The sequence below is a fragment of the Pseudovirgaria hyperparasitica genome (assembly GCF_010093815.1).
Source record: "Pseudovirgaria hyperparasitica strain CBS 121739 unplaced genomic scaffold EJ05scaffold_5, whole genome shotgun sequence".
NCBI classification, from domain to species: domain Eukaryota; kingdom Fungi; phylum Ascomycota; class Dothideomycetes; order Acrospermales; family Acrospermaceae; genus Pseudovirgaria; species Pseudovirgaria hyperparasitica.
In genome coordinates this window covers 694602-709385 of record NW_022985553.1, presented here as the reverse complement: position 1 = coordinate 709385, position 14784 = coordinate 694602, and the positions used below count along the sequence as shown (strand labels likewise).

General features: G+C 51.8%; 7 protein-coding genes across 7 annotated transcripts in view; 4 read left to right on the top strand and 3 right to left on the bottom strand.

Moving 5' to 3' along the window:
* Window positions 1-7: 7 nt before the first annotated feature.
* EJ05DRAFT_474749 (mitochondrial aconitate hydratase) lies at window positions 8-2745 on the bottom strand. Its single transcript, XM_033743668.1, has 2 exons — window positions 2649-2745; window positions 8-2541 (listed from the first exon to the last, which is right to left on the bottom strand). Exons 1-2 carry the CDS (start codon window positions 2706-2708, stop codon window positions 121-123), a joined length of 2481 nt encoding a protein of 826 aa, XP_033602132.1. The 5' UTR covers window positions 2709-2745; the 3' UTR covers window positions 8-120.
* Window positions 2746-2875: 130 nt separating this feature from the next.
* Window positions 2876-5294, bottom strand: EJ05DRAFT_474748 (uncharacterized protein). The gene is made up of 8 exons (XM_033743667.1): window positions 4880-5294; window positions 4682-4828; window positions 4435-4456; window positions 4320-4372; window positions 4102-4266; window positions 3839-4047; window positions 3223-3790; window positions 2876-3175 (listed from the first exon to the last, which is right to left on the bottom strand). The coding sequence occupies exons 1-8, from the start codon at window positions 5123-5125 to the stop codon at window positions 3152-3154; spliced, it is 1434 nt and encodes a 477-aa protein (XP_033602131.1). The 5' UTR covers window positions 5126-5294; the 3' UTR covers window positions 2876-3151.
* A 96-nt stretch (window positions 5295-5390) lies between these two features.
* Window positions 5391-6617, top strand: EJ05DRAFT_450754 (putative mitochondrial acetolactate synthase small subunit). Its single transcript, XM_033742375.1, has 2 exons — window positions 5391-6356; window positions 6406-6617. Exons 1-2 carry the CDS (start codon window positions 5465-5467, stop codon window positions 6504-6506), a joined length of 993 nt encoding a protein of 330 aa, XP_033602130.1. The 5' UTR covers window positions 5391-5464; the 3' UTR covers window positions 6507-6617.
* Window positions 6618-6998: 381 nt separating this feature from the next.
* Window positions 6999-7978, top strand: EJ05DRAFT_498883 (short chain dehydrogenase; the record flags this gene model as incomplete). The annotated part of the gene is made up of 2 exons (XM_033746746.1): window positions 6999-7095; window positions 7161-7978. The coding sequence occupies 2 exons, from the start codon at window positions 6999-7001 to the stop codon at window positions 7976-7978; spliced, it is 915 nt and encodes a 304-aa protein (XP_033602129.1).
* Window positions 7979-8160: 182 nt separating this feature from the next.
* On the top strand, window positions 8161-10161 carry EJ05DRAFT_498882 (HET-domain-containing protein; the record flags this gene model as incomplete). Its single annotated transcript, XM_033746745.1, has 2 exons — window positions 8161-8521; window positions 8573-10161. The coding sequence occupies 2 exons, from the start codon at window positions 8161-8163 to the stop codon at window positions 10159-10161; spliced, it is 1950 nt and encodes a 649-aa protein (XP_033602128.1).
* Window positions 10162-11365: 1204 nt separating this feature from the next.
* EJ05DRAFT_484605 (uncharacterized protein) lies at window positions 11366-13481 on the top strand (the record flags this gene model as incomplete). Its single annotated transcript, XM_033745354.1, has 5 exons — window positions 11366-11460; window positions 11519-11565; window positions 11613-11660; window positions 11709-12729; window positions 12791-13481. 5 exons carry the CDS (start codon window positions 11366-11368, stop codon window positions 13479-13481), a joined length of 1902 nt encoding a protein of 633 aa, XP_033602127.1.
* Window positions 13482-14433: 952 nt separating this feature from the next.
* The window catches only part of EJ05DRAFT_536940 (uncharacterized protein), a 2889-nt gene continuing 2538 nt past the window's right edge, over window positions 14434-14784 (bottom strand). Inside the window, exon 2 of the mRNA XM_033749349.1 lies at window positions 14434-14625. Within this exon, the coding sequence (XP_033602126.1) occupies window positions 14563-14625 (63 nt within the window). The 3' untranslated portion in view covers window positions 14434-14562. The remainder of the gene's footprint in view (window positions 14626-14784) is intronic.

The window sequence follows — 14784 nt, the reverse complement described above, 5'->3', positions numbered from 1 at the left end:
TGTAGAATCTGATAACAACGTCAAATTTTCACACGGCTCTGTAACGCCGGCGTATGTACATATAATACGGCCAAGGTTTATACCACCCCACAAGCAACGCCTTCCCTGAACTTCCCACCTCTAATCGCTCAACTCATTTCCCCTAACGACCTCTTCTCGTGCTTCCTGTGCCTGTCGCGCAAGCAAGTTCAGTGCACTACCTGCTATAATAAACCCACACTGATCAGCACTTAGCGTATGCTTCGTCTGCACCACGACCTCGGAGCCGTCCTTCTTCTTCACCACAAGCTCCACGCTACCCTTGCCGCCACTCTCCAGCGTCTCCCAGAGCCCCCTGGTGCTCAGCTCATCGCAAGCATCGATCTTATCGTAATCCGCCTCATTCGCAAACGTCAATGGGATGACGCCTTGTTTCTTCAAATTCGTCTCGTGAATACGAGCAAAGCTCTTGGCAAGGATGATCCGGCCACCTAGATAGCGCGGTTGCAGGGCGGCGTGTTCTCGCGCACTTCCCTCGCCATAGTTGTGTTCGGCTACGACGATCCACTCGCGGCCTTGATCTTTCCAACGCTTCGCCAGCTCTGGAATACCGGATGTCGTGCCATCGGTGTCATAGGCTGTGTTAGTCTCGCCTGTTGCTGCGTTGACGGCGCCGATGAGGGTGTTTTCGGAAATATTGGGTAGATGACCCTTGTACTTCAGCCACGGACCAGCTGCCGAGATGGTATCGGTTGTGCATTGGCCTTTGACTTTGTATAGCACGCGAAGGTCGGAAAATTCCTGACCGGTTGGATAAGGTGCAAATGGTTCTAGAAGTGCAAGTCTATCAGAGGTAGGAGACACGGCCACATCTACGGTCGGGTCTGGTACGCCGGGCGTAGGCTGGAAAAGTGGGTTTCCATCTGCAAATCCTGCCGATGGTAGCTCGTAGCCAGATGGGGGGTTGAACCGAAACTCTTGTCCATTTGAGGTCGGGATGCTATCAGTCATGGGATTGAATGTTGTACTGCCAGAATAACTCATTGCCGTGACAATCTCCGGAGACGCGAGAAAGTTCATTGTCTTGCGATTGCCATCGTTGCGACCAGGAAAATTGCGGTTATATGATGTGAAGATGGCGTTGTCAGTACCCTTTTCAACACCGTCATTTCGCTTCCATTGGCCGATACACGGTCCACACGCATTTGCGAGTACAGTACCACCAGCGGACGAGAATGTTGACAGTGTCTCGTCTCGCTCAAGTGTTGCACGGATCTGTTCGCTTCCCGGAGTAATAAAGAAATCGGCCTTAGGAGATAGCCCAGCAGCCTGAGCTTGTTTGACAAGGTGTTCGGCACGGGTCATGTCTTCGTATGAGCTGTTTGTACAGCTACCGATCAGTCCAGCACCGAAAGTCTCAGGCCAATTGTTTATAGCGACAGTATCTTTGAACTTCGAAAGCGGAGTAGAAAGATCAGGGGTGAAAGGTCCGTTGATGTGTGGCTCAAGTTCCGACAGATTTATAGTGATGAGTTGGTCATATTCGGCATCGGGATCTGGACGGAGAAGATTTCGAGAAGATTCATATGACGCAATTTCAGCTGCTTGCTTAGCAATGGGACCACGATGAGTAGCTTCTAGGTATGAGATGTGGCCCGGAGAGAAGGGGAAGAGAGAGGTAGTGGCGCCAACTTCTGCTCCCATGTTACAAGCTGTAGCCATTCCGGTACAGCTCAAGGTGTCCACGCCGGGTCCATGGTATTCAATAATGAACCCTGTGCCACCCCTGACTGTGAGTTTCCCAGCCAGGTACATGATCACGTCTTTTGGAGAAGTCCAGCCGCTGAGTTGTCCTTCGAGTCTCACACCTAGGATCTTAGGTGCCTTGAGTTCCCAAGGAGCATCTACTAGGGCATCAACAGCGTCAGCGCCACCTACGCCGATCGCGATGGCACCTAGTCCCCCAGCGTTTGGTGTATGACTGTCGGTTCCCAGCATCATCAACCCAGGTGCCGAGTAGTTCTCCAATACTGACTGATGAATGATGCCCGCACCAGGCGGCCAGAACTCAATTCCGTACTTCTTCGCAGCGCTTTCAAGAAAGTCGAAAACCTCTTTGTTCCCTGCTATCGAATTCGGCAAATCTGTGTCCGCGCCCTTCTCTCCGACTATCATATGATCGCAGTGGACGCTCGCAGGGACAGCCGTAGTGGACATTCCGCAGGACATGAACTGTAAAAGAGCCATCTGAGCTGATGCGTCTTGCATGGCCACGCGATCGGGCTTGAGCTTGAGGTTGGCAACGCCTCGAATATTGGCGCCATTCTGAGTGTTCGTCAAGAGTGATTCTTCAGGGTTGTCCAAATGCGAGTAAAGGATTTTCTCTGCCAGGGTAAGGGCGCGACTTGAGCCCAATACACGGCGGACTTCTGCTAGGCGCTTGAGGAGCTTAGGATACGGCGGCGTGCGAGATGAAATGTCGATTTGAGGAGGGCGAGGGTTTGTGACTGTTGCCAGGCTCCGAATTGAGCTGCTGACCTGTCCTACACATCGCGAGGTTCTCTAGTAGCAAAGCGTCAGCCATCAATTATTTGATGTTGGAGGGTTTCTGGGTGGAAGCTGTGGATTCTTGCACGCGACTACTGTAGGCAATTGATGTTGAAACTTACCAGATCAGCTCGCGAGAGAGCGACACGAGAACCACGGGCGGGTGCGAAAAGTATTGACATGGTGCACCAGATCAGTCGCTGTGATCGCATGCAACCTGGTCCAGCGCTGAACTTTTTTGGGTGTTCGCGATGATGCGAAATCGGAGGTAATTAGAAGCCCTCCGATTGGCCAGGCCCGTGCAGCTCAAAACCGCTTGCATCACAACACAGATATCTTGTCAAAAATTTGGAGTATCAGATGTTTCTTCATTGTTAGAGTCTACCTGACACAGGATTATTTGATTACGCTCTGAGCTAGCAACAACCGGGCTTCAGGTTCATAGCCCATATTCTAAACACAATCTCGACGCCAATGCAATATGAAATGCTGCCGTATGGATCCCACATATACTGATTGGAGAGATATCTGACCTTTCTTCCCAGATTCAGCAAGACTCTAGCACCTGTGAGAGGTATCAGAGACAACAGCACAATGTCAGCATGTGGAGCTTTTCCGTACGCATTTATAGCCCAGGGGGTGGTGGAACCTATTATCAATTAGCAAGCAGACACGGAGAGCCTTAAACACTCCTACGTTGTTGTAACCAGACGGTACACCAGGAGGCGGTGGCGGGGGAGCATCAGATCCGGACGGAGGAGGTGGAGGCGGCGCATCGTTCGAAGGAGGAGGTGGAGGCGCTTGTGAAGTTGCCTGGGTTGGGGTACCACCACTCTGGTCTTGACCTGCTTGCTGGGCATAGTACTGCTGATACATAGCCATGTAATTCGCATAGCCCCCGTAAGCAGCGTACGGATCCTGACCATTTTGGGCGTACTGCTGATACTGTTGGTAGTACTGGGCGTATTGGGCTGCATAGTCTGCATTTGCCGACGAGGGGGTGGCGGTTTGGCTGTTGGGGTCACCTTGGCCAGTCGGAGACTGTTGCGAGCCGTATCCATAGTGATCGCCAGAGTCACGGCCACCACCATACTCACGTCCACCACCCCCGTATCCACCCCGGCCGCCTCCATTCGATTCCCGGTCACCGTAACGTCCGCGAGCGCCGCCACGCTCCTTGAAAGATTCGTATTGCGATTTGACACTTGCTAGGAGATCTTCACAGAGACCTCTTGCGCGCTTGACCTCGTTCGGATCCGGGCCACTATGAGAATCAGTAACGGACAAGCATGACGTCCAAACCTGCACTTACGCAACATGAAGATACATGGGCTCGTCACTTTCTCTTCCGGTGTTTGGCTCCATGAAGCCAGAATTCTGACCCTTGATTTGAACACGGCATCGAGTCTCTTGCTGGATATGTTTCACATATGCTCCCCCATGACCGACAACCTGGGCTCGGAGATTGAAGCCTGGGATCGGCTCTAGATCGATGGGAATGCGCTCCTCCGGCCATTTGCGCTGGGTCAATATATTAGCATGTTGTTCAATCTCGCTTGAGGCAAGGAGACAGACTCGACCCAGTTCATCTCGCTCAAATTGCTCAGGCTCACGACGGCGAAATCTACGCTCATCAACCAGGTTAGGTAGTTCCTGCTGCATCAATTCATTAATCTTAGCGACAGCCTGCTCAAGACCCTCCTTGCTCGTGCTTGTGATATGGAGATACAAAGGTGGAGACTATATAATGTTAGCTTTCTGTTCTGTTTGACCTTGGGTGAGAAGACACTTACAGCAGCAGTGGCTAAAGTCTTATCCGGGTAGTATTCGCCGCGGGTAGTGACATCTTGACACATATAAGTAAGGTTGTCTCTCAAACAATTCTATGGTAGTCAGGTGGTAGCGTACCGGCGCCAGTTTCTTCTTTGATCTAGATGTCACACAGATGCGGTCAGCAGATGCAAAATTGGGGGATGAGCTCGCGAGAAGAGCGGCTAAATGAGCACTGTGGTAAGCTTCTGGACTGATCCCACATGCGTAAAACACATTACAGATACTTCCCACAAGCCCTGAAGTGGGGTCAATGTGACTGAAGGGACAGAGAGTGACAGGGACTGCCTGAAGATCAGTTGTGCAAGATGACAAAATTATTTACCATTTTCTGTGTTGAGCCTTTGGTCAAGGTGTAGCGATTTCGTAAATCATTGACCTCGATGTCGCGGATGAAATCCCCATCTTGCGTGTAGATTTCGTCGCTAACGCCAGCAACGCCAGATGACTTTTTGGCAGCTTCGGTGCTTGCCTGCAAAACACATTTGTTAGTCTGATAGACGAACAGGAATCACGTACGTACTGAGCGGATTGGAGGGACATCGACTGTTTGAATAGCTTTCTTTGCCGCAAGAGACGCGTTGATCCTCTCAGCAGCGGCCTTGGCTCTCGCTGCAGCATCAGCTTTCAGTTGCTCTTTTGAGGGTGTATCAGTCTCTTCTCGCTGGATTGGGCTGCGTTCGCGAATGGGTTCGGAGGTCCTTGAGGATGGAGATCGCGAACGGCGTTCGCGCGTCGGTTTGCGCTCAGTCTGGTCGAAGCGGCCCATGGTGACTGATAGAAGTAGGAATAGAAGAAGACTTTGGGTATCACACTACCAACATCGGCGAAGACAAGCGACGGCGCGTGATCGTGAAGCCGAATCTTCGAGTTGCGGGTAACAGTGAAAGAAGCCCAGGCTAGATGAGTATCTAGGGCCGGCGGAATGCCGACCCGCCTTTATGCGTGATGAAGGCGAGTGGGGACTGCCAAGGCACAGCGGAGCGGAATATCTAGCGCCGACATCGCATAATCCAAGCTCGGATGTGATTCACGTTCTCGGCTTTTTGCTCTCGACTCAACAGATAGTAGCTCGATCTCTGTGGTCAGCGCTGTACACACATCCACGATGGCAACTCGGCGAGCTATACTGGCTCTGCCTAACAGTAGACAACTACTGCGACCCTCTACAAATACCAATTCTCTTACTTGTCTTCAGTCACAGCAGGTGCGAAACTCGTCAAACTCCTCAACACAAGCCCTTGCATACAAATCCCTTCACCGCCGAACCGCACCTCTACCCACCCAAGATACACCATCGTCATGGTCGGCTCCTGCTGCTGTTTCTTCGATTCTCTACGAGACCCCGTTGCCTTCGTCAGCTCCTCCGAAACGACATGTGCTCAACTGTCTCGTGCAAAATGAGCCCGGTGTGCTTTCTCGTGTTTCTGGCATTCTTGCTGCGCGCGGCTTCAACATCGACTCGCTGGTTGTTTGCAACACTGAGGTTGAGGATCTCTCTCGAATGACAATTGTACTTCAGGGACAAGATGGCGTCGTTGAACAGGCGCGCCGTCAACTAGAAGATCTTGTCCCAGTCTGGGCTGTCCTGGACTATACAGCTGCTCCGCTCGTTCAGCGTGAGTTGCTCTTGGCCAAGGTATCGATTCTCGGTCCGGAATATTTCGAAGAATTATTGGCTCATCATCGAGAGATGGTGACCGATAATGGACCGGAGGAGCTGGAAGCCGATGCAGAATCCGCTTCGCAGCTGGGGAATGCACATAGTCTTGCCCAGTCAGAACGCGACTTTCATCCGAGCAAGCTAGCCGTGAGCGAAGCTCTGAGACACAAGCATGAGCATTTAGAAGCAATCACTCACCTGACTCACCAATTTGGTGGAAAGGTGTTGGACATCAGCAATAACAACTGTATTGTCGAAGTTTCGGCAAAACCCAGCAGAATCGAGAGTTTCATGAAGCTGGTTGCTCCGTTTGGCATTTTGGAAAGTGCTAGGACTGGTAAGTCAAAATAGTAATCTGATCTTCTATGGCGATTGACACTTCCTAGGTCTGATGGCTCTCCCACGTTCACCTTTGTACGGATCTGAAGAGATTGATGAGAAGGATGCTCAGGATATTGTTGATGCAAGCACGCTTCCTCCAGGCTGAGGGAAGCTTCCCACAGTCACTCTGCGTTGGTTAATAGGATGGGCGTAGCAACACTGCTGAAATAGTAATGATGTCCATTAAGTCAAATAAAAACTCATTGGAGATTCCGGGAAACATGCTACGTTGTGTGGCGTTATAATTTCACTTGATGTTAGCGGCCTATAAGCCCAGAAAGGCCTCTTCTCACAACGACAGAGAAATACCAGACGAAAACCAGAATGAACCGTTAGAGAGATACACTTTAGTGGGTCGAGCTAAATAGCTAGGGACACTTCTATCTAGGTACTTTTACATCCATGGAGGAGACTCTTCATACCCCACTTAAAGCTGCATTATGAAGTCATGAGGCTTATTTGTATGTATGTAAACCCTGCGACCCCACATGCACTAAAGCTGGGGACTCACAGTTACACAACACGATCAAACTTGTGTTACACAACAACACTGAAGGGTATTGCTCAGGTATAACAAATATACTTACTATCTATCGTTATGGCTCAACGACCATCTTATGGTAGAACAGCGTCCACCAATCTAGGAGGGACAAACAGCCAAAGAGTGCTGGATGGCAAAGTTGCGATTGTGACGGGTGCTTCGCGAGGCGAGTTTTATTATGCCAGATATTCTACGATACCATCATCTAAGTCTCTACAGGTATCGGTGCTGCAACATGCCGCCTTTTGGCTTCTCGCGGTGCCAATCTCGTCATGAACTATACATCCGAAAAGTCCACTGCAAAGATTGAAGAGCTCGCGAAGCAGCTCGAGTCAGACCATGGCATACAGACTACAATCGTTCAAGCCGATATGGGCAGTATCAAGGGCCCAGCTCACGTGGTCGAGACGGCAAAAAACCATTTCTCGCACCCGAAATCGGGCAAGTTTCAGCTTGATATCATCATCAACAACGCTGGAGTGAGCAGCAATCATGCCTTGGCTGACTTGACCGCCGAAGAGCAGGCTGAAGACTTTGCTTTCCAGTACAATGTCAATGTCAGGGGTCCTCTACTGCTGGTCAAAGCTGCAATTCCTTACTTGCCCCATGATCGGTCTGGCAGGATTGTGAATCTGTCTTCCGTGTCAGCTTCTATTGGCTTGCCATCACAGTCAATCTATGGAGGTACGAAGGCTGCGCTGGATGCCATGACGAGGTCTTGGTCTCGTGAGCTTGCTGAACGTGCAACGGTCAACTCCATCAACCCGGGGCCGGTTGCGACAGACATGTACGGAGCGGCGGCGGGGAAAATAGGAGGCACTCTCGGCCACCTGATCAATAACACGCCCTTGATGGCGCTGCGTCCTGATCTGGACGGTGAGGATAATGCTAAGAAATTTGCAGAGGCTGGCACTCGGCCAGGGTGGGATCATGAAATTGCTGGGATTATTGGGATGATCGTCAGTCCAGATTCAGCGTGGGCCACGGGCAGTGTATTCTGCGCCAACGGAGGCATGGTCTTCACTGGAGCTCCATAGGTGTCTCAGTGTACGTATGAGTTGCAATCATTGTAGCTACAATAATGCTTTATGCCTCAGGCCATAACCGGGGGCCGAAGTTGTCTTCAGTCTCTCTTACCCGAGGACAAACTTTGGTTCCAAGCTTGACTTTGCAACGTCAGACCATTATGTTGATGTTCATCTAAGATAAACGGGTACTTATGCCTAATAAACACCAGGTCGCAAAGCGCTCGAGTACGTGGCCGAAGACAGGTCGCTCGTCCTGCAAGATCTGTAACAATCTCGATGCCAAAGGCCATGCAGCGTCTTCGCACGACGCCGAAGCCTTGTCGGGACGTACAATCAGTCTCAGCCTTCCTGTCGACGCACTGCAGCTGAAAAAGTCGCGTGCCGGGTGCAGATTCTGTAGCGTATTGGCGGAGGCACTCGATGCCTTCTTCGTTGACTGGTCGACAGTCAGAGCTCCAATCATCGTGGATTTGGGCTTCAATGTGCCTGTCTGCGCATCGATTCGTCATGTCAGATACGAGGACCAACAGATTGAGATCTACACTTCGCCTGGTACTGACTGGCTTCTGGATTTGTGCTCGAGAAGTCGCTGACAATCGACAGGTGTCCGGTCGCCTTGGCCGTCCATAGGCTCTGCTGCCAGCATACCACTGTCGCCCGATTCTGATGCTTCTTTCGCGTTTGCGCAGCGATGCATTGACGACTGTGTAAGTAAACACACAGTCTGCCAGGAGGCTCCTGCAGCACAGCCAACGCGTTTACTCTACGTCGGTAAAGATAAAGAGAGTCCAATCAAGCTGTGTGAGCTGCCATACAATCGGTTGAAATATGCGGCATTAAGCCATTGTTGGGGACGCGGGCCAAGCATCACTACTACCAAGGCGAATCTGGCAGCACGCAAGAAGTATATTGACTTTGGTGCAATGCCGGCACTGTTCCAAGATGCAGTCATCATCGCGCGTAAGTTAGGCATTGGCTTCCTGTGGATAGATGCTCTCTGCATCATCCAAGATTGCCGCGATGATTGGGAAACGGAATCTGCAAACATGATGAACATATATCGCTGTGCACACATCACTATATCTGCTGTGCATCCACAGAGTAGCGATGAGAGGATATTTGCGCCGCGCAGAAAGCCGATCGTGCTGGAGTATAAGAATACGCAGGGCAAGTGTACGTATCTACGCGCCCGCAAACTTGACCGGCACCACCCTGACCTGGGTGAGAGTCGACCTGCAAGACCTCACGGCCCATTAATGTCCCGAGCTTGGGTCTTGCAAGAGCACCTTCTCTGTACCCGCATCCTCCACTATACTGAAACCGAGCTTGTCTATGAATGCCGGAAAGTGTGCCGTTGTGAATGCACGTCGACGTGGAGAGGATGTGTCACCACCCCAGGTTTGCTATCCAAAGTGCCGAAGAGTGAAGCTTGGGATGTTTGGCACCGTATAACAGCGCAGTACTCCTTGCGCAAACTCACTGTTCCATCAGACAAGCTTCCGGCCATTTCCGGAATCGCCCAGAACTTCCGCTCGTGTATCAACGCCAAAGACTCGGACTATCTCGCTGGGCTCTGGAAGTCGAATCTTCCCCAGGGGTTATTGTGGTCATCAGATTCGAGTCTATCAGCGCCAGTCTCCACACTCAGACTATCGACATATCGTGCACCAAGCTTCACCTGGGCGTCTGTTGACACGCAGATCAGATACACGCATAGCGCAGATGAAGACTTGATCTCGAATGTCAGAATCGTGTCCGCGTCTTGTACCATGCGTGGAATGAACCCATTCGGCGAAGTATCTTTCGGTTGTATACAGTTAGAAGGGCAGTTGATAGAAGGTTCACTTTCAGCCCCGCACGAGCATGAATTTGAATATGCCTTACAGCTGCAGAATTCTTTGACGACGATCAAAGTGGCCCCTGATACCCTACTCGTCGTATCTGCGCGACTAGGCGAAGCAGACGAAAGCTATGAGACCGTTACACGGGGCGGGCCGAGTGATGTCTACAGCCCATTCGATCGGGTCGGTGTTTGGTGTCTGAATTTAGTCAGCTCTTCTCACGAGTACGTATCTGGTCTCGTCCTCGCCCTCTCTCCACGGACGGCGGGGGCATATGAACGACTGGGCACGTTTTCGTGTGGACATGAGTACTTCAGTGGTGCGCAGAAGCGCAAGTTGAACCTGGTTTGATGACTGGATAGTTGTATTAGACGGGCGACAATCATGGAAATGGAAATGTCTGCATTTGCTAGATGCCTGATGATGCTCTACAGCGAGGAGTCATGCATCATCGACGCGCCCAGGGCCAACCAACGATGTTTTCTGGTTGCGCCGAATCAGCCACCAGCTTTGAAGCTGACCCGACCGAGGACCCCTAGCAGACGGGAAGCATGGATGGGCATGCATGTCGTTCAAAAAATATTGAACGATGGATGCCATGCTTGTCGTTTCGTGTATCCTCGTGTCGCCTCATGTAACTCGGCAATTCAGCCTGCCGGCCTCCAGCTTCCCATCCACGACGGAATCACGATTCTCCACAACTGAATTACAATCGCAATATATCAATTTCTAAAAGTCCATCCAAGTATCAGGACAAGCAAGAACACCAACCGATGTTACGATGACCATGATGTAGCTCGACGCGTTCCGGGAGAAGTTTGAGTGGTGCAGGGAACACGGTGTCGCCAATACGAGCTTGTCACCGCCCCAAGAACCCCCTGCACTACGTTCAGCTTTGATAACCTGGAGGCTCGAGCGACACTAACGAACCCCCTGGACCACATCCTCTCCAAGGAGCAAGTCGGCCCTCAGACTTTGTGAGATAATATACAGTCAGGGCATTGCGAATGATGTACTGTAGAGCGAGCATTGCATCGCGTCCTGTCTGTCCAGACCGTTGTCTCACGCCACAAATTGCCAGACATTCAGCGCATCCATCCCTGAATTACTGAGATGCTATTGCAAACCTAACACGATCCGCCGTCGCTCGTCTCAAAGACTTAGTTAGATAGTCCAGCAATTTCTAGGGGTTGTGCGGCATCATCTAACGATACTATTGTGTCGCACATGCTCCAGCTAGCCACGAAGCCGACTGTATATACCCGCACTATATCGTACACTCGGAATGTCTACCGAATCAAATCCATGCACAAAGTCGTGCCAGCGCCCAGTCCATGGCCGCAGACGGGGAACGATCGTGTCCGCGTCCAGGCCCCTCTCAGCACCAACGCTCAGCCCCACGTCAGCTCGTGCACAATTCCGCCGCTGGTCCTCAAGTCTCGATCCCCAACTTTGTCTTTCTCCACATACGCGTCCTTGTCTGGATGAAATCATCAACCATACCTCTGGTCTATGCGAACGTGGATGGGAGTGGTGATGAACCAAGATAGATGCCATGACGCGCTTGCTGTACCATACTCTCGTCGCTCTCGCAGCGGTGCAATACTCGTTACAGCAGGCTCGGGACCCTGTGGGAGATTTCTGTAGAAGGTGCATAGATCCGTGCTCTTGCGGCCATCAGATGAGTCGAACGCTCACTTTCCTTTAGATTCGGTCATCAGACGACCATCATCGGCCAACGACTATATATTGATGGTCAGTTGTCGACGCCCGGCGCTTGAACCCTACTGATATCCGTCTAGGTGGTGAAGTCGTCTGGAATAGCGACAGTCCCAAGACTAACCAGACAAGTGTGTCATCAAGTGGCCATCGACAGCGGGAAACTGACTAGGATACAGACAAATGGCTGTTGTACAATGACTTGGCGGACATTGAAAATGGCATGCCCCAGCTGAAGGACGACTTGTCAAAGGATGCGACCGTGCCAATCGTATCCGGCGGTATTCTCTGGAGCGACGCCGGCAACCAGACGTTCTACCAGTTCGGCGGAGAGTTTGCGGACTCGGATCAGGTGGAAGAATCGTCGGTATGGATGTACAATATCACGTCCGACCGCTGGACATCGCCGGATAGTCCGTTGCCTGGAGTTCCCGAGAGACTTGCTTGGGGGGCCGGAACCACAATCCAGGACCGCTCCGAGGGCTACTTGTTTGGTGGTTGGCAGAACAATCTTACCACGCCTGATTGGGGGAGTAGAGCACCAGAGGCGTCCAGCCGGATGCTGAAGTATCTCATCGATGAGAACCGATGGACCAACAGCTCAGGACCAGATGACATTGGGCGTGCTGAGGGCACGATGCTGTACCTACCAGCCTCGGATGCAGGCCTCCTCGTCCACTTCGGCGGCGTCCTCGACTCTTTCCAGAATGGCACCATCACTGGCGCCAACATGTCCGATATCCACATCTTTGACGTCCTCAGCCAAAAATGGTATCTTCAAACCGCAACGGGTGATGTGCCAGAAAGCCGGGGACGGTTCTGTGCCGGGGTGACTTGGGCGTCGGACCGGTCTTCGTACAATATTTACATGTATGGAGGTCTCTCGCCGACGGGCTCCTCGTTTGACGATGTCCATGTCCTCAGCCTACCGTCCTTTCGATGGATCAAATGGTGGGGCGCGGAGCCTGGCGAGGGCCATCCGCATCATTCTCTGAGCTGCAATGTGGTCAACAATGCGCAGATGATCATCATCGGCGGAACCTTTCCCTACGAGTCGGACTACTGCGATGCTCCCACCATTTGGGGGACGCATAACTTGAAAATGGGCGGTGGAAACGACTGGATCGAATGGGCGCCATTCAACGAATCGCTGGATGAATATCAGGTCCCTAGCAATATTACAGCAGTGATAGGTGGCGGGTACGTTGACCTCCTTTTTCGTCATCACCACATATTCCCTAAGCTAACAATTGCATCGTAGCCCAACCGGCGGCGCAACACTCACCGCCCCAGTCTCGTGGTCCAACCAAGACCTCCCAGTCTACTTCACCCTCAAAATCACACCTTCCGCCAACCCAACCGCAATACCCCCCACCACATTCCCCTTCCCCAACTCCTCCTCCGCGCCATCCACCGCCACAATCGTCGGCGCCTCCATCGGCTCCGCTGCCGCCCTCTTCATCATCATCGCCCTCATCTGGTACTTCCGCCACCGCGCCCACACCCGCACCACCAAAACATCCTCATCAAACACCACGCCCCCCGAACTCCCCACCTACCCTGCCCGCTACACCCCCGCCATCCCCGTCCACACATACCCCTACAACACCAACAACACCACCACCATCACCAGCCCCGCCGCCGACGGCAACATGTACGTCATGCCCAGCGAACTCGACTCGCCCCACCACACCCATCTCGACCGCAAAACTACCCCCTTTGTCGACCCCGGCACGCATCCCGCCCATCTGATGAGCGAGCATCACCTGCGCCCCGTCGAACGCGACGTCGATGGTCCGGGTGGAATGACGCCGTATAGCGATGAGCTGGGCAGTACGCTTGGTGGTGAGGGCACCATGCGCTCTGGCAGTGTGCCGGATGCGACGCTCACGCAGACGGGCGGGCATGGGCAGTGGGTTTGGCGCTCGCCGGGGTCGCCTGGGAGGGGGTAGTGGGCAGGTGGGCAGGTGGGCAGGCAACTGGGGACTGTGAGGGTTTTTTGAACGGATAGGTGTGTGTGTGTGTGTGTGTGTGTGTGTGTGTGTGTGTGTGTGTGTGTGTGTGTGTTCATGCGTGTGTATGTATGTCAGCCATTGTGAGTTGCGAAACGGCGTTGTCTGGCGTTGTGAAAATGCGGCTTATGGGTGTTTTTCGGGATGTGTTTTTTTTTCGGGGGCTACTATCACATCACATCACACATCACATCATGTTACGAGACGATACGAGCTAGATATACCATTAGCATAAGTAGTTCTTAATAAGTCGGCTTTTTTTTGTCAGTCGTTCGTCTATCTGGTGCATGTGTATTTATGTAAGGTTAATGGAAGAGGGAAGGGGCAGATGGGTTTCTATGTATCCATGTATCTATCCATCTATCTATGCAACCAGTCATCTACCAAGTACATACGATATATGAACAGGACAAGACACGCCATAACAAGACGAGACACAACCCACCACACACCACAGACATATGCAGATAGACAGCCAGCCAGACAGACAATAAACACACAACGCCCAACGGGCCCCCCCTTTGGGAATATAGCATTCAACAAGTCCCAGATTCCTTTAGATTTTATAGGTTCTGGGGGATCAAGTTGGGATTTGGGATACTGACTTGAGTTTTACTTAGGGGAGGGTACTTGGGATTTCAAAGGTTTCAGATCTGGATTAGATTTGGGGTACTTTAGAGGTTTTTGGAGGAGAGTGGGATGGGGGGAGGGGCTTGTGTGTACGTAGTATCTACCTACCTAGTACCTACCTACCTACCTACCTACCTACTTAGCTAGTATGTGAAAAATTAGCATGACATTTAAGGAGGAGGAGGAGAAGGAGAGGTAGGTGCTGGGTGGTATGTTGCGGTTGTGTTGGGGGTGTGTGTTTGTGTTTATGATGTTTATGACTGCCGTGCTTATAACTGCTGTGTTTGTGTTGTATGGTTTAGGCATAGGTGGAGTATATGCCATATATGCCATACCATGCCATACGTGCCATTCATTCCGTGCCATACCATATGTGCTACTCCATTCCATACTATATCATTACATTCCCTTCCCTTTCCTCTCTTCTCCTCTCTTCTCTTCTCCTATAGTTATACTACCAAGTAATAAATCCTACCTATATCGGTAGACTCTAGATATACCCCCTCCTCCTCCCTCTCCTTACCCCCTCCTTACTCCCTCTCTCCCAATCCCTCTCCTCATCCCCCCTCTCTCCCCTCACCCCTCCTTACCCCTTCAGCCTCTCCTCTCACCC